General features: G+C 36.1%; 1 protein-coding gene across 22 annotated transcripts in view; it reads right to left on the bottom strand.

The window, feature by feature from the left end:
• Window positions 1–18,577, bottom strand: part of LOC306652221 (thrombospondin type-1 domain-containing protein 4-like) — a 34,535-nt gene extending 15,958 nt beyond the window's left edge. For 10 of the 22 annotated variants that reach the window (XM_079125234.1, XM_079125229.1, XM_079125235.1 and 7 more), the window contains exons 1-6: window positions 18,193–18,577; window positions 12,154–12,253; window positions 9,698–9,778; window positions 9,167–9,258; window positions 6,448–6,553; window positions 3,470–3,599 (exon numbers count right to left, since the gene is read on the bottom strand). In XM_079125234.1, coding sequence (XP_078981360.1) covers window positions 3,470–3,599; window positions 6,448–6,553; window positions 9,167–9,209 — 279 coding nt within the window. In that variant the 5' untranslated portion in view covers window positions 9,210–9,258; window positions 9,698–9,778; window positions 12,154–12,253; window positions 18,193–18,577. Of the gene's footprint in view, window positions 1–3,469; window positions 3,600–3,748; window positions 3,908–6,447; window positions 7,008–9,166; window positions 9,259–9,697; window positions 9,779–10,265; window positions 10,386–12,153; window positions 12,254–18,192 lie in introns of those variants that run through there. The other 12 variants (XM_079125224.1, XM_079125223.1, XM_079125221.1 and 9 more) reach the window with 12 other exon arrangements.
• Window positions 18,578–19,457: the final 880 nt, after the last annotated feature.

The raw sequence follows: 19,457 nt of genomic DNA, 5'->3' as shown, positions 1-19,457 counted from the left end.
TCCTGGAATGGACTTTTGACAGTCAAGGAAGATGAACCCTAAACCTGTGAAGGTGGAGAGTGAATTAAAAAACAAAATTCGTGCCACAAAATCCAAGAGAAGTCCAGGAATCAAAAGACACCAGGTTTGTCTGAAGAGGTGAATGTTGTGAGAGGTAGATCTATAAAAATGGAGACTTGATTGAAAGGTATTTATGAGGAACAGTTAAGTCAACAACCTTTCTACCCAAGAGCAGCAGAAAGTAAGCCACCTGAGTTACTTGGCATTTCTAGTGGTCACATTAAAAAATAGTAACAGGTGATATTAATTTTAATAGCATTTGTATTTAACCCAATTATCTGGAATAGAACCACTTTAATGTGGCACCAATGTAAAAATTATCCATAATATGTTTGCATTCTTTTTTTCATATTAAGTTTCCAAATCCAGTGACTACATCACACTTACAGCACATGGACTAGCCACAGGTGGACAGCATAGCTCTAGGAGAGTAAAACTTGAAGGAATGGGACATAATGCAGGGAAGCCATAGCACAGCAGATTGAAATGGGGTGATGAAGTGAGTTTCCATAATGAAAGAACAGATTCCAGCCTGACCACCACCTGCTGTGACCCAAAGATGACGTCTGTTGTTTCCCCCCATCACGACTGTCAGAAGATGAGGGAATTCCTCTCTTGGGTGACCATTTAACTAAGAAAAAGGATCAACTGACAAGGACATTTGGTTCTTCACCCCATTGACAAACAAAAGGACCACTCAACAATCCAGCTACCCTAGAACAAAGCCTCTGGTTGACTCGTCTGCCCCACAAAGAACTTCCAACCAGCATCTTAGTCCTTCCTAAATATGAACAATCAACAAGTGTTCTTTGGAAATTCTGGAAAGCTACTAACAAAAGAGGACAAAAGAATAAAAACAAAATAGGACTAGGATGAAACTAGAATATCAGAGCAGACGAAAACTCAAGACTACACTTACACTCAGAGCCTAATAGAAGATATTGTACCCATGAAATAAAAGCAAGACATTATGAGAAGAAACATGAAAACAGTGAAATGGAGAGAATAAATGAGAAATTAAGTGCTTAGTTTAAGAGGTTGAATACTCAAACAATAAAACTTCAGGAACATAAGAGAAAAATGAGTGAGAGGAAATTATCAAAAACAGTAATGGGGCTGGGGATATGGCTCAGTTGGTAGACTACTTGCCTCCCAAGTACAAGGCCCGTTCAATACCCAGAACTGCAAAAAAATAAATAAATAAATAAAAATAAAAAAAATAATGACTGCAACTAAATTTCTCAAGACAAAGAATCAGTGTTTCCAAGTGGAAATGACAACCTAATTCCTTAGGAAAATAAAGAAAAATAAAATGAAATGAAACATCAGATATTAGCATGAAGGGATCCACAAAATTTCCAGAACAGAAAATGCCACATACAAGCACAGAAAATTAAAAAATAAGCTGAGGAAACAGTCATAAAACAAGACTTTCCAAATTCTAAAGGAAAATCACATATTTTAGAATTTGTATGAAAGTATTTGGCAAGAATGAGAATGGAATGAAACAACTTGCAGGGATGGAAACCTCTAAAGTTTCCTTTCCTTCTCAGTAAATTACTGAGGAGCATGTCCACCTAATGAGGGAAGGAAAACAGAAAGAGGAACTCATAAAACAGAAAACAAGGAATCCAGCCTAAGAGAAAGTTGTAGGGAATTGCCAGGATAATAAATGAGGGACATCTGAGGTGATGGTCACATAACAAGCCCAAAAAGCAACACAAACAAATCAGTGCAAGAAAAATGAGGGTCATGGACAAAGATGAAAAAATGAAGGAAAATTAAAGCTATCAAATAGGCTTGCAATACTAAGAAAATGTGTAATACTGACAAAAATCTTGAGGACTGATAACTTTCAATATGCAGAAAGACAAACAAGAAAACAAAACTGAGAAAATGCATCTTGAGAGAAACCAAAAGGGTACAAAAAAGGAATATACTCGCAGCGTACTGTGTGGGAAAAGAATTAATAGTTCTTTTCTCTTGCACGTGATTCTTCAAGGGGACTCTCCTGGTCTGGACACCCCCACCACTTCTCACTATATATTTCACAAACTCCAAGAATCATATTATTATTTATTTGGTGTGTACACTGCACTTAAGAATGTGCCTTCATTCACCTGTTGCTTGGCTTTGTCCCCCTAGGTCCCCATGCTCCCCAAATTCCAAGACTCTTCAATAAAGTACACCCAGGGCCTTTCTACCAAGTTAGTTCTTCCTTCTGCATTACCAAAGTCCCTGGTTCTACTTTAACATTTATTCCAGCTGACCTGGTAGTCACCCACTACCACAGCCCTTCTCGGAGACACTGCCCAAGCAGTTTCAGGAATGCCTGTTCCCATGCAATCACTCTGTGCATCACTGTCCCAAAGCAACAGGACCACAGGTGGGCCTCTTCCTGAATGCAGCAGCACAGTACCTGTGGAACCTGGTCACATCGGTTAACTAGATTGTCCCCCACATTCTTATCATCTGTGGCCACTGCCTCTCGTCACCTGCTTCCTCCCACAGGATCACCTCCATACTGCTCTAGGATTCCTTTCCTCTGACTACTGTTTTCCCCTATTATTAAGCTTTCTCTCTATTCTCCATGAAAACGACTTCTCCATTCCATACATCTTCTCTATACCTAGGCTTCAGTCTACTCATACCTTCTTTCTCTGATCATCTCTGATACACACAGAGAAAAGGTATTGCATGTACCATTTTATTACTATTATACTACTATTTAACATTATGATTTCTACTCATGCTTCTGTTGCATCCACTAGACTTTAAAACCTGAATGCATAACTGGGGTCTCATTAATAACCTAAAACAAAGCAACCCCTCAATAAATGTCCTTCATTGAACATGTATTGCACAACGAAGCATCCATAATTATGCACTACACAAAGACTCTAGTCTTCCCATTTGCTGTCCCAACTATAAATTTCTCTTCTATTTCTTCTCTGCTCCTTTCAGTCATTCAAGCCACCAGTACATAACCAGGGAAGGGAAATGAAAGAATGACAGAATGTTTGAAATCTCAACACAAAAAGAGGGAGACAGGTTGCTAAGAAAAAGTGTGTGGAGGAGAGTGGATGAGAAGGTAGGTATTTCACTAGGAAGAGGGATGTAAGTAAGTTAGAGAAAATGCAACTGCAAAAAAAAAATAAGCAAGAGAGAGAGAGAGAAAGAGAATGAGAATAAGAATGTGACAATGTACCAGGAACAGTTGAAAAGGGTAGTTTTAAGTGGGGGCTGTTAAGTAAGAAACACAAAGAGAGGGAAAAGTAAGGAGAAAAGATAACTACACTTTTGTCTATGTGTCATATGGAAAGGAGGAGGATTCCATAGCAGCCTGACTCAAAGGGACTGAATGATAACAGCATGCAGTTAAACCACCATCTCTTCAAAACCGGGGTACCTTGACACATTTTGGTACAGTCTTGTCGTGGTCCATGTGCATCCCATGTGAACAGGTCACTTCTATCCTCCACAGGGACGCGGAAGGAATATCGTACATCAGGGTTGTATAAATTACCCACACATAGCACCTCAATAAAGACAAAGGAACATACAATCAATTTATAACACATACATGCTTCAGACATAATTTCTATGTTTAACCATGAATGCTAAGTACTTAATCACTATAGTTCACTAATATGATTAAAGAAAAGTCTTACTGGCACCAAAGAGTTACCTGTAAAACAAGTTCTTCTTCCAGTCAATCAGTACTGTTAATTCTTTCAATTGAGTTGTTTGATCCACTGTATTCAAAAAGAGGTCCTTGTATGTTTCTTTTTTTAACATACAACAAAACTTCCATTTAAAAGAAAATTCCCTTGGGCATCAGATAGGGCTGTAAAAGAACAAATATATTGCTCACCAAACCATAAAGAAAGTCAACAGTACAGAAAAAGCTTTTTTAACTGTTTAAAATAAATTCGTGTATTGAATTTAAAGAATAAAATTTTAAATTGGTATTAAGAATAATATTAAAGAAATAAACCTTACTTTGCTACAGTGTGGTATCAATTCTATAAGTATTGGAACTTCAGCACATCAACCAAAGATATTAAAATAAATTTACCCTACACTTTTCTATCTGAAAGGGGTACAGAGTCTCAGGAGCAACCTACACAAAGTGGCCAGGCAGAAAGAAATCATGCCTCTACCAGATACATCAGCTAAACCAATCTTGGTCATCAACAGAAGGAAACAAAGAGTAGACTCCATTTATACTTGTCTTGAAAAAAAATATACAAAGCTTAAAAACTAGGGTCAGTATTCTAAAAGGCTATGCAATGACTACACCACTCTCTATGCACCTGTCTCGATCTTTTTGTAGAGGCACTCTATCTCTGTTGAAATATATGTGAATATCAGCTTTTCAGAATAATACTCCTATCTCCTTCTCTATTCATGCCTTTTCTTGTTCTCTCTTTTCCATTGATAGGTAATAAGATAAGCCTATCAAATACATGTATGCAAAAGAACAGTATAGTATATATTCTTAATTTGTTGCTTTTTAAATATAAAATTGCATGGTGTCCACAATAGTGTGGTAGTAAAAAGACAAAAGAATTTAATATTCAAACAGTGGGTTAAGTTCAAATTGTCTCAATTAGTTGCTTTGTGATGTTAGACAAACTTCTAGCTCATTTCCTACATTGCATAATAAGTCAATACAAATTTCTGCCTCAACAGGCCCTTCATCAGGATCAAGTTTGGAAAATGTTTACAAAGTATGTAAAGGGTAAAATCTGTGCTATTTATTTTTAATTTTCAAGAGAATATATAATATTTAAAACTTTACAATAATAAAACTGTAATAATCAAGTGCTTCTCTTCTTGTTTTACTAGTGTTATACTGCTCAGTGAAACAATAAACTTTTGGGGAAAAATGTGTTTGACATGCAGGGAACTGCACCAAAAGCACGAAGTTGACATACTTCATAATAAATGCTAAACTTCATAATAAATGCAATACCCCTCTGAAAAAGCAATCTTCAAGGGATCACTGCAAAATCAGTTACAAGTTTCTGTGTATATGTGAACTAGTTAAACTGCCTTTATATATTATACTGAGTTCAATGAAGAACAAATAACATTCTAAATTTATTCTCTAAACAGAAATTCCTCTGTGTAGGAGTCTGCACTTGATCAAATGTAGACAGGCCTATTTAAAGAACCATCTGTTACATTAACTCTAAGGGAAACAGGATTTGTGAAAAAAATTCTACATATTTCGTTACTTTTAGTTACAAAATTTCATAAACATTTTAAAAATCCCTTCTAGTGAATTTGTTTGTTTTGCTCACTTCAAATTAAACTTTAACATTTACATTTGTAGTTATCTTAGAAAGGATGATACTTTATTGATGAACATTTCTAATTTTTTAACCTTGGGCAGAACCTGTGGTCTATTCCCAGGAAGATACAGATATGTACATTTGGAACCTTAGAGAGACCTACTGGATTATTTATCTACATATACTGTAGCATTTTCTGTGTCTATGCATACAGGTTAATATTTTTTAGCAAAATAAAAAGAATTTCAAATAAACATAAAAGGATAACATATCAAAATATTTAAATTTTATTCTCTGGAAAAATTAATCATTTGCATTTATTAAGATGAAATTCAGAAAACACAGAATTAATCACTTTAAATGAACACTTCAATGTCATTTAATACATTCATAATGTGTGACCACCACCTTAATCTATTTCTAATTCACCCCAAAAAGATTCCCTGTATCCATTATGCGGTTGATCCCTTTACATCTGACTTTGGTAATGCCAAATATAATTCCTGAAATAATCTATTCATAACAGATTCACATTCCCTGTTATAAGATTAATTATCTGGGCCAATATTTCATATTTTATTAATGTGAAGTAGATAATTCCTCAATATCAGCTGAACATCACCACCTATTCCAGCATGGTAAACTATTGGTAAGTCAACTTTTAAGATGTTTCTCAGATGCGAAAGTTTTGTAAAATATTCTTTTCATGTTGTGTCTAAGCAAAATTATCTAAATTTTAAAGCTAATTTCCAAATATAAATGCCAAAAAGTTGCATAATTATTATTAGATAAAAGGGGGAGAATTGTATTCTAAATACACAGGTATTTAAGTGAACATGGATTTGGTTATCTAAAATATCCTTATGAAGAAAAAAATTGAAAAAAAATTTTCAGAATTTAGTTCAGTGTTTCTTTCGAAAAGGATATATTTTGCTTAAGAAGAACACATGTACAGAGTCGGAGGACCTAAGCTCAGTAGGAACTGAAATTGTGTTTGCTCCAGGGATTCTTGTTGCCTTCCAGGAATTCACACCAACCTCAGACCTCCATGAAATTGCACACAAACCACATATTGGCTGCTGCTTACCAAAAATGTTTACCAAGGTGACTGTCATCTGGTTTTCCAGAATAGCTGTGCTGAAGAATTTCAATGTTTGTTGCTCCTGTGGGAATCTTTACAACAACATTGTAACCTGCAATATAAAGTTATATATGTTCAATTTCACAAGCACAGGTGTCCTAGAGGATATTACTGCTAAATGAATGGTACAGTCAGTTCTAATTTCATTTTACCTTTAAAAAATGAAACTGGTTATTCCTTTTGAACCAATACCTTAATAAGTTACTAAGGATTGGAAAAAAGCAGCTGTCGTCTAGAAGCACATAGAGTTTCAAATTCTTAAAATATAACTCTTCCTAATTTTTTATTTTTAAAGTAATGTTTTTTCTTCATTTTATTATCATCATTATTATTTTCAGTAGTAAGGATTGAACACAGGGACTCTCTACACTAAATTACATCCTCAGCCCTTTTTATTCTTTATTTTGAGGCAGGTTCTAAGTTGCTGAGACTGACCTGAAATCTTCTTGCCTCAACCTCCTGTCACTGGAATTACAAGTATGCACCTCCACATCCAGCATACAATTCTTAACATAGAATAGAATGAAATTAGTATGTTAGCACCTTAAGTGCTTAATTAGCATATTCAATATTGACTAATGCATTTAGATTTTCTATTGGGAAAAATATGAACTTTCAAGTTCTATTCACAAATCCAGGAGATATCAATACAATTGGTCTTTGCCATGTGATAATGTGAACAGATAGTAAGTAGTAAATTTCATTGCTGAGAAGTAATAATACTAAAAAAGAAAACCTCAAGCTATTTCATAAGCTTTTAGTTTATAGTATAACCTGGAATCCCTATATTTATTTACCCCCAACAATCTGGAATTCTTTTATCTACCCTCCCTCAATTTTACATTGCTCTTAGAAGTCTATTAATAAACTAGCTATAAGAAAAATTAAAAGTTTACTGGAATTAAATAAAAGTAATACCTCTATTTTATGAGATCAGATTCAATAAAAAAGGGGAAATACTATAATAATATACATTAAACAAGAAATAGAAACACAGAAACATTCTGTTCCTGACACAGAAACATTCATATGACATAGTTATCCAAATACTTTCGAGGAAGTATATATTTGACTATGTTCTAGTTATGTGTATCTAAGTTTTTCTTGTCCTTTCTTATTACAATTTTTCCCTACTTAATAAAGTAGTGAGAGAAACTATAATACTTCTTACGCACTAAATTTTAAAACATTGAATATACTTAAGAGGTTTTATAAAAGCATACATTTGTGATCCTGAAATATTTGCAGTGCTTTTTTCTATCTCTTTAAGGCATCCTATTTTAAATATAATGTGATAAATGGTAGGAAGAGTCTGCATACAGTATACTTACATATTAGTTGTAGGTTATCAGCCTTAAAGAATGATATTCAACTCACCTTCTCTTCACTATAAAATATTCCTGTTCAATACTTTCACTCTATCTGCTAGAGTTTTTCAAGAAAGCTAGCCTGACACATAGCAAAGGCAACAAGAAAAAGTGACCACCAGGGAACAGAAATGTGGCCAATGCTATTTAAGAAGAACATACGTACAGAAAATGACTTCAACACTTTTCTCCATTTACAAATCAATTAATTCACAGTACAGTTTTTGCAAGGTTAACTATTTAATCCTAATTTGAATTATGTTTTTCTCCTCAAAAATATACTTTTCAACAGACTGTGATAAGTATGAGTCATTGATTACAGGAGATCAAATGTGTGTGGCTTTCATGAAATAATGAATAAAATCAACTAGAAAAATAGTATGCCAAATCATCTAATAAGTACCACCAGCATGGAAGAGTATGAACTGTTCTACACTTACATTATAGGTAAAAATATAATCTTTGAGTTTTAAGTTATACCTCTTTAATTGAGATAACTCATAATAACATAACACATGTTCAAACACATATGAACACAATATGATGCTGAAAAACATAGCTATAAATAACACACTTGTACTGTGCAAGGGAAGTCTTAATGGTCTGCTTTTATTTCATAAAAAGGAAAAAAAAAGTTTGTCCAGAAAATTTTAGACTGGAAAATATCTGAGATATTCTCACAGTCATTTGAGTAAAAGTGAAATCAAGACCAATTATCAATTATTAATATCTGTAATTCAGATACTGCTTGAGAAATCAAATACTTATGATCTGCTATTTAAGTTAATGGTTTTATTCTTTGCCTTCAATCAAAATTTTCAATATTAATAACAAACACAACAGCTAGACCAGGTCAGACGAAAAAAAAAAAAAAAAAGAGTGGTTCAAATGATAATAATTTAAAGTAAGGTTCCTGAAAAAAATATCATAAGTATATACATTTTAGATTACAGGAACAGTCAATCTCTAGGACTCTATTTACACATCTTGGTCAAATAACACTGAATTTACTCTTATTCTCAAAATGCACCAATTATATTTTTAATAATAATTTTTAATAATTAGATTTGTCTTGGGAGGGTGAATTCATTAATTTAAAAGTACATTTGGTATAAGGTAATTTTTATATTTAGGAAGTATTTCTTTCATAATCATTTTGAACTGAGGGTATAGAGCACACAAAGCAATAGCAAAGTGTTACTATTATACCTTCCTCATGTACTCTACTATTACATTAAATAAAAGGGAAAACTAGAAGCAAATACACAGTTGAACATAATGGGCACTGCTGAAGACACCTGCCATTGTCCTGCAGTAAGTTATCTCCACCACACACTCCATGTTTGTCTCTCTTGACCTTGGAGTTTAACACATGATCACAGCCAGACTACTTCAAAACACAATTAAGATACTCCTTGAATGTACATAAGAAATGAGAGATAGAGGGCTAGAGAGAGAATTTTAACAAAGGTGTTAGTTAAATGTCACCATAGCAGGTCACAATCAAAGTAGCAAAAGCAGTTTCTACCTTTTTAGGGAGCTCACACCATCTTTATCTTGATTCTGAATAGCATAAGCAAAACAAAATCAGCAAATGGTGCTTTATGAGTCATTATTAAATGACAAAGAATGGCCTAGTAACAAATTTAATCACATTCCAATAGATAACATGATATAAAAATTAATTTATTGGAAGTCACAAGAATGTACCAGGAAGCCCCACAAGGAATATCTGGTTAGAGAAAGAGAAAAAAACTATTGTAATTAAATCACGGCATATATATATAAACTTCTATGTATATATATATATAAGCTTCTAGTTTACTTACCAGACATAGGCCTTGAACACAGATGTGACTGGTTTCAGCAACCCTGTCCTTCAATTGGTAGAAGTTAGTAGTTCTGGCAACCTGAAAATAGAGTTTACAAAGATCTTTTATGGCAAATGTAAAAATTAAAAAAGAGTCAGTTGGGGGTGTAAAATAATAAAGCCATGTGTTCTAAGGTCTCAAAAAATTTACATCAAAGATATTATAATTACTTGCTCCCATTGTACATTGGAAGCCACCTCCCATTAGGGGAAAGACCACTGATGTTGAAATGTTTCCCATCAAATTCAGAGCACTGCTTCTCTGGAAAGTCTTTTGGACATGAATCGGTATTACATGATTGGAATTTCATCCTGAGGCCCACATTCCTCCATTTCTTGGCCAAGTCACATTCATTACATTTTAATGCACATCAGTACAATATTATGTCATTTACTTCTATAACTGTTACATTCTTTTACAGGATCAAGAAAACCAATGATGTTCCAATAATATAAATTTTTAAAAGAAAATATATAAAGGAGATTTTTAAGCAATTTTCTGGCTAATAAACTATAAAAATATCCACCTTCATGTGGACACTGAAGCCTGGAAGACAGAAATGTATCTTATTTTTGACAAGATTAACTAACAAAGAACTAATGATGAACTTTTGTTGTAAAACATTAAACTGAAATTTGTTCACTTTCTGGGGGGGGGGGGGGGAAGGACATGCAATGAGCCAAAGACAATAAACAAGGAAGACAGAATGTTAAAAAGGAAATATGTATGCATCTCCACTCTGTGTATACTTCTTGCCACACAGTTTGAGGATTTTCATAGTATCGCTAATATGTAACCTTTGGATCTCACTTCCTGGCACAAAGAATTATTAATGATTAGCCCCTGGGCCACACCTTCCTGCCCTTTGGAGAAGAATAAAAGAAGAAAAGAGATCCTGGGGTCTATGAAAGAGCAAGACACACCCACTTCCATGGGCATTCAGCTCTGGGCCCCACTTCTTCCCAGAGAAGTATGCTATCTCTGTCTCTTTCTTAAATAAAACTTCCTTTCTATGCTGGCCTTGGTATTTCTCAGGTATTTAATCTTCAACACCAGGGGACAAGGACCCAATCCTGATCTCCAAGACTGGTATCATATGTATATAGTGAATATTTGTGGCTATCATGGCCTCTTACTCTCTGGTCTAAGTCAAGCCCCTGTATTTACAGAGCAGAGAGGGCATTTACCATTGTGAGTAGAAAAAATAGAAAAGAACTGGAAAAAAAGAATAATTTACAGAAGAGTAAGAATAGTTGCCTAAATGACTTTGTACTCATTAAGAGTGCTCATGGAAGTTTCTATTTATGAAGATTTCTAAAACCAATTGCCTCAAACAGGAGGAGTATCCAGAACACATATTAATAATTGACGTGGTTGAGCTAGGGTTGTAGCTCAGTGGCAGAGCACTTGCCTGGCACAATGAGGCAATGGGTTCAATACTTAACACTGCATAAAAATAAATAAAACAAAGGCATGCTGTCCATCTGTAACTACAAAAAATCTTTTTTAAAAATTTATTTATGTGGCAAAAATTATTAAACAATGATATAAATTAAGCCTACAAATAAAGAGTATTAGCTTTAAAAATATTAAAGCAAGTCTTGCCAGGATCGGTGATGCAACACCTACAATCCCAGTGACATGGAACGCTGAGACAGGAGGACTGCCAGTTTGAAACTAGCTTCAACAATTTAGTAAGGCTTTCAGCAACTCAGGGGGATTCTGTCTTAAAACAAAAATTTTAAAAAGGATTAAGGATATGAACCCCCAGGGTTCAAGCCCCGGTACCAAAAAGGAAAAAAATAAAACCTGGAAAATTATACTACTACTACTAAGGATAAAATTAAGTGATAAATATCCCCCAACTTGGGATAGTTTGTCCGCTATCAATCAGCATCATATTTGACAGACACAATGAGGGAAGATTGTGAGAAAAATTCTGAATGATATGAAAAATATGAGAGATTGAGATATTATCTGAATCTTTATAAAAATAGGCAAGATCATGGGACTGTGGGTGTAGCTCAGTAGGTAGAGCATTTGCCTAACATGTACAAGGCTCTGGGTTTGATTCTTAGGACCACAAATTAGCAAAACAAGCTAATAACTTATTGTCTATGTTTCATTATATCTCACAGATATGACAATAGTCCAAGAAACAAGTGCACCATCCTAAGGAAAAAAATAAAATTTTATAGCCTGGAATTACCCTCCCAAATTGAACATTAATGCAAATAGGAGGAATCCCTCCCTCTCTACTAATTTACGGAAAAGTAAGAACAGTTGCCTAAATGACTTTCACTACATTTATAAGTAAACTTGAGGGAAGTATATGGAGAGTAGGTATGTATTTGATAAATACAACAGAATGTTAAAAACTAGTAACACAACAAAATAATTAGGTATCTACTTACAAGGTGTTCCTTTGCTGGCTTCTTCCATAGTTACCCTGACATAGGGCTTACTAAAGTCAACTTCAATTTCATCAGAAACAGGAGCTGGCTGCCATAAAGCCTTAAGAAGAGAATTAAGGAAAAGAAAGTTAAATTCAATGGTACACACTGAAATATTAAAAAATGACAGCTTTAAAGAACAATCGGTTCAGTCACAATGGCACATGTCTCCATTCCAATGACTCAGGGTGCCTCAGACAGGAGGATCACAAGATCCAAGCCAACCTATGTAACTTAAAATAAAAAATAAAAAAGATACAAAGGGCTGGGGATGTAGCTTAGTGGTAAAGTACTTTGGGTTCAATCCCTAGTACTGAAAAACAATTCAGTTATTCAATACACTGTAACAAAAACTCCTCCTAAACTTTATAACATGAAGAAGGATCAGGGTATGGTATTTCAAAGTGAAAAGTGAAAACTGGAACCTTTTACAAAGTGAGTAAATCATGGCATGAAAAATAATCACCTTGTTGGTGATTTCAGGGTAAAACTGAGTGATCCAATTGGAAATCTAAACACAATCCCACTATCTGGATCTAAAATGATGGCTCCTGCTCCTCTGCAGAAAGACAGAACAGGCAACCCTGTACCATGTGACAAAACTGCCAAGGTTCCTGAATTTGTTTTCAAACTACTTCAACCAGACACCTGGGAAGGCAAACAGCTCCTGAGGGTGATACTTATTATAATTATTCACTGTATGATGCTTTATATTTTAATTTTGTTTTGATGTTCATAACAGCTCTGTAAGGCAAGTAATACTACAGTAGAATTCTTAATTTAAGATGAGGGAAACAAAGTTCAGAAGTTTGTATGAATTGTATGCAGTTATTCAGAGGCAAAGCTGAATTAAGAATGCAAGTATAGCTGGGCATGGTGGCACATGCCTGTAATCCCAGTGGCTCAGGATGCTAAAGCAGGATGACTGGAGGTTTGAAGCCAGCCTCAGCTACTCAGCAAGGCTGTAAGCAACCTACTGAGACCCTATCTCAAAATAAAAAGGGCTAGGGATGTGGCTCAGGGGTTAAGCACCACTGGGTTCAATCCCTAGTACCAAAAAAAAAAAAAAAAAAAAAAAAAAAGAAGAAGAAGAATGCAAGTAAATATGCTCATTTCTCTGTACATTGCTTTGTTTGAGAGTTCTTGCCAAACTTAATCCTAAGATTTTATTCCATTTGATGCTATAGTGCATGGACTTACTTCTTTTATTTTTAGATTGTTTCTTGCTAATATACAGAAGTAGAGTTGATTTGTACCTAATTGTGTAATTGTAATTGATTTGTCTATTTCTGTGTCCTGTGATGCTGCTAACCTCAATTATTTGTTTGGTTCCCCCGCTCCAAGTCTGGTCTATTTCCAAAGGTGAAAAAGTCAATTATTAGTTTTAATATAGATTCCTTATGATTTTCTATGAGATCGTGTTGTCTGTAAATAAAGTTTTACTTACTCCTTTCCAATATGAATGTTTTCTTTCTTTCATTTATTCTTTTTGCAGTTCTGGGGATCAAACACAGGGCCTCACACATGTAGACAAATGCTGTAGAGTCACATTTCCAGCCCTGTTTTCTTTCTTTTTATTAGCTTCCATTGCAGTTAGAATTAGTACAACATTGAGCAGAAGTGGAAAGGGCATATATTCTTGCCTCATTCCAAGAATGGGGTGGGAAGCATGCAATATTTCAATATTAAGTATAATATTAGTTACAAGTGTTTTTATAGATGTTCTTTAGGATGAGGAACCTCCCTTCTTTGTGCAGTTTCCTGAGAGTTTTTATAATGAATGAGGGCTAGATTTTGTCAATTATCTTCTCTTCATCCATTGTAGTAATCATAATTTGGATTTTCCTCTATTTATTAATTATGGTATATTATATTATATTAATTGACTTCAGAATAGTAAACCAATCTTGCATTACTGAGCTAAATCCCTGTTAGTCATGCTGAAAAAACTTCCTATATGTTCCTGGACTCAATTTGTTAATATCATTAAGAATTCCTGCATCTAAGTTTGTGAGAAATTTTTAACTGTAGTTTTCTTAGGCTGTTTTTCTCTGGCTTTGATATCTGATTTCACAAAATGAGCTGAAAATTGTTCTGTTTTCTTCTATGTTTTGAAAGTATTTGTATAGGATTGGTATTATTTCTTCATTAAATGTTGGACAGAATTCACAAATGAAGCCATCTGGGCCTGGAATTCTCTTCAGGGGAAGATGTATTTGGTTTTGCTTTTGCAGTTCTGGGGCCTGAATCTGGAGTCTCTAGCTCTATCACTGAACTATGCCCCTCAGTCCATAGTAGGCAATTTTTAATGACTAATTCAATGTTCTTACTTGATATAGGTCTAGTAAAATTTTCTATTTTATGTTGCCTCATTTTGGTAATTTGTCTCTTTATAGCTATTCATCGAAATTATCAAATATTTTAGCATGTAGATGTTCATAATATTCCCTTATAATCCTTTTAATTCTATAGGACTATAGTGATATATACTTAGAATTTTAAATTCTAAACAGATCATATCATGATTGGACTAAATTCAAAGGCTGGAAAGATATTAGCAAAAACAGTTTATCCTCTAGAAAGAATTTAGTACACAAAAACTGATCAATATAACTTGTTTCTAAAAGTATACGCTTATTCACAAAATAATACATATTTTATGATTCCTTCTAAAAGACAATTAAAATAGGGAAAACTTGCTGGGCAGATCACACCTGTAATAGCAACTTGGGAGGCTGAGGCAGGAAGATCAGAAGTTCAAAGCCAGCCTCAGCAGAACAGCAAGGCACTTAGCAACTCAGTGAGACTGTCTCTAAATAAAATAATTTAAAAGGGCTTGGGATGTGGCTCAGTGGTTCAGCACTCCTGGGTTCAATTCCCAGTACCAAAAGAAAAGAAAAATAAAGAAAATGAATCTTTGGTGGTGAACAAACAAATCTGGCAGAAAAGGGTACTGACCAGCAGGAGGTGTAAGAAGTCTTTTGGGAGGATATAGGTTAATGGTATGGGATGAGGTTAGAAGAAAGTGTGCATGATGCTAATGGCTATGGGGGTTCTCTGTGGTATGATAAAGATGTTCTAAAATGGATTATGATGATGTTTACAAAACTTCATGCATATACCTAATTATAAATTTAAGTGCATATGTGAATTATAATGGTATATGAATCTCAATAAGGCATATATTATATGTGAAAAAACAGAAAAATTATGCTTATAAAGGATAGTGCAGGTGGATAAAAGATGAGCCCCACTGTGTCTCTGAAAGTTAATATCAATGGTGTATATGAACAGGTTTTTAAATATTCTAAAATTTTTGTGGGCTGATTATTAAACTACAGGTAGCTTGAAAACAGTCACAAAAATCAGTAAATGAGCCAGGCATGTTGGATCCTGACTGTAATTCCAGCAGTTGAGGCAGGAGGATTGCTAGTTCGAAGCCAACCTCAGCAACTTAGTGAGGTCCTAAGCAACTCTGCAAGACCCTGTCTCAAAATAAAAAAATAAAAAGGGCTGGGTATGTAGCTCAGTGGTAAAGCATTCCTGAGTTCAATCCCCAGTACCAAAAAAAAAAAAAAAAAAAAAAGAAAAAAAAAAGACAATAAAGACAGACAGAAAGAAAGAACGAGGTAAGTTTACAAAAACTGGATATCCGAAATAAGGAAGGTAAGACTATGATACCATCATTAGAAAGAGAATTTTTTTTTTTTTTAAAGGAGTTGATTCCTGGATAACAAATTCATTTTGAGATTGAGACAATACTTAATCATCAAAGAAATGTCAAAAAGACATTTATTAAAAGACTATTAAATAATTTCCTTAACATCTCAGTGCCCTTTAAATGAACTTGTTTTGTTATTACAATTTTAAGAAATAAAATGTTATTTATAAAAAGCATCAATTGATATTTTGTGACTAAATATTTAATTATATTATCTTTCCTTGGTATTTATACAAAAGCAGTATAACGAATTGCAAAGTGACCTTTGCAAATACTCTATATAAATGTCATTACTCAAAGCATACTTACCAATTCAACTCAATTACATTACTTATTTGGGGGGGAAGCTGGGGATTGTGTCTGGAGATGCTTATCTACTTAGCTACGTCCCCCAGTACCTTTTATTATATTTTATTTTGAGACAGGGTCTCACTAGTTGCTGAGGCTGGCCTTGAACTTGCAATTCTCCTTCCTCAGCCTCCCAAGTTGCTCAATTACATCAATTCTATGTAATGTTTTCCTTTCTATTTGTTTCACTAAGTCAAATGTTAAAACAAGTCTCCTCTTTATTAATAACCAGTGTATTATAACCCCAAACTAATTTAGACCAAACCAAAATACAAGGTCATGCATATCACAGAACAATGATGATCTGTCTACTCAAACATAAAATCCTTAAAAATTACCTCAGTGGTTATACAGTACAGACTTATAATGCAAAGAGAATGTTAGAAAAAAGTAAGAATATAAACTTCTAAAAATTGTTAGATAATATATAGTCCATATTCCCATTTGAATGTCCTACTGCGACTTAAGAGTCAACACGTATGTAACTAAACTCATCACTTTGCACTCCCATTACCAATTCCCCTATTTCTATTAATCTGAGTGAAGCCTCCCAATGCCCACAATTCACACTCAAACCTGTGCACCATTGTGGACTTTTTCTACCCTCCCCTCACTCTTAGGTTCTAGTTGCCATGTTTTGCCATTTCTCCTGCAAAATATTCCTTGAATTGCTCCTCTTACAATGATCTTTCCTTTAAACTCATTCAGTTTTTTTTCTCAGAATCAAGAATGTAAAATTAAACAGAAAGGGCCTCCCAAATGGTTCAGGCATTATTAATTTATGATTGCCCCTCCCACTCATTTTATTTATGCAAAAAAGTTCACTTTTACAAGCATTCTTTTTTCTCTCATCCTTAATAAGATGAGATAAATTGATTCTCATCAGAAGATACCCATAAGATAAAGTCTGAGTCCTACTCCTCATCAATTCACCACTAAACATAGTCACTACCACAGTCACCACCACCAAACTGTAAATTCCCTAAGAACTGGGAACATTTTGGGCAATCTGTTCTAAGAGCTCAATAAATGTTCGTGGGAAATTAAATAAAAAAGGGTTGGGATAAAGAAAGAAAAAAGTAGGACGAAGTTAGAAACCAGAAAGAGCGGGAAGGAGATGCAAGAAAGGAATACACAGAACAAGACCATAAAAGAGTTTATCGGGCCAGAACTTAAGGTAGGGAAAATACTAATGTGATATACAACAGAAGCCTTTCAAAGACAGATTAATAACCTTCGAGTTTCCTAATATCAAGTATGTTTACTGTGCTATCTACATATAGACTTAAACTGACCTATATTTGACCAGATGGAGAAAAAAATATTTTCCGCTCCACCAATAGCACATAACCATTCATTTTAAAAATTAAGTTATAAAATGGTTTTGAAAATGGTCCCCTTCCTCCTAACACCATTCGACCAAAACTGGCCAAAGAACTGCAGGATAAAGAGCAACCATGGAGCCTCCCCCAAACACGGGCTTTTAATCAAATCAGGCACAGACGTCGTGTTTACGGACAGTGAGTCACACTGCCGCTCAACGTGTTTCCTCCTCCCTATGAATGAGGTGATCCCCCTCCATACCGAGTAAATGCAGGGCTGTGGCTAACGCCCCAGGGGGACCCGGGGGTTGCCTGGCCAATTGAGGTGCTAATTCTTCCCCTCCAGCAACCACCAGACGCAGGGGCGTCGCTGGGAAGCAGCCGGGAGCCCTGGCTCAGCGGAGCCTCCGAAGCCCCTCTGAGTGCTGCGCGCGGCTGGCAGGCGCTCAGGGAACCAGGGCGGCGGGGCGCCACCCCAGGAGCAAGGACCCTTGGAGGCTAGTCCTTGGGGTCGCCGCCCGCCCTGCGGGCGGCCAGACCTCGGCGCTGCTACCCGCGCGGTTTCCTGTGGGCAACAGGTGTCCGCCCTCCGCCCGGCCCAGCCCTTACCGGCACAGGCCGTCCACGAACACGCGGGGGTCCAGGTGGCAGGCCATGGTGGCGCTGGGCAGGTCCTGCAGGTCCACCTCCTCTTTCTCGCAAGAGATGAAGCTCCAGTCGCCGCCGCCCCGGAGAAGGGCGCGGAGGGTCGTAGAGTCACCGTGGGCCGCCCTGGCACCTCGGCCGCTTCCGCCGCCGCTCTGGGCCGGCCCGCCACGCGTCCTCCATCCGTGCGCTCGCGCCCGCGGCCCTGTGCTCCCAGCGGGCCGCGCCGGGCTCGCGCGCCTGAGCCTAGCGCTCTCCCCTAGTCGCCGCCGCCGTGGACCCGTGTTAAGCAGCTCGGGATTTCGCGGCTGTGCGCCGCCCGCGGTCACCAAGATTCCAGACGCGCGGACTCCGAACGCCCGCCCCGCACACACGCCTGCGTCCAGCGGGGGAGGGGCAGAAAGCCTGCCCGCCCGCCCAGCCCCGAAGGCGGAGTTCCGGAGGGTTCTGCCTCTACTACCTCTTTTGCCCATTTCCAAATTGGATATTTTTGCTTCTATATACTGTTGTTTTGAGAGATCTTAATATATTCTAGTGCTCATTCTTGAGCAAATATGTCGTTTGTAAATGTTTTCTTGAAGTCCGTAGCTGTCTTTTTATTTTCTCACGGGTGTTTTGCAGAGCAAATGTGTTAAATTTGGATTTGGTACAATTTACTAGTTTTTTAGTTCCCTCTTGTCTTTATTTCCAGTTTAATTTCATTATGACTAAAAAGCATATTCTTTATGATTTTGAATTGTTTTACATTTGTTGAAGTTTGTTGTTTTCTGTCTGAGGTTATGGTTTATCTCAGTAATGTTCCATGACAGATGATAAGATCCTGTCTTCTGCTGTTGTTGGGAAGAGCATTCTATAAATGTTAATTATACCCTCTTGGAGTGGCTGCACTAATTTGCAACCCCACCAGCAATGTACGAATGTACCTTTTTCCCCACATCCTTGCCAACACCTACTGATATCCCACTCCTTGGCCTATACCCAAAGGACTTAAAATCAGCGTACTACAGTGATGCAACCACATCAATGTTCATAGAAGCTTAATTCATAATAGCTAGATTGTGAAACCAACATAGATGCCCTTCAATTGACAAATGAATTATTTTTTTCTAGAGGGAAATGAAGATAAAGATATATGAAAAAAGTATTTGTAAAGATCCAGGTCACCTGCAGCCACAACCTATCAAAAATGCTTCCAAGAATGAGCAGGTTTGGTGACTCACTCTGGGGGG

Source organism: Sciurus vulgaris (genome assembly GCF_902686455.1).
Source record: "Sciurus vulgaris genome assembly, contig: HiC_scaffold_146_arrow_ctg1, whole genome shotgun sequence".
Taxonomy (NCBI): Eukaryota; Metazoa; Chordata; class Mammalia; order Rodentia; family Sciuridae; genus Sciurus; species Sciurus vulgaris.
This window is presented reverse-complemented; position numbering and strand designations above follow the sequence as displayed.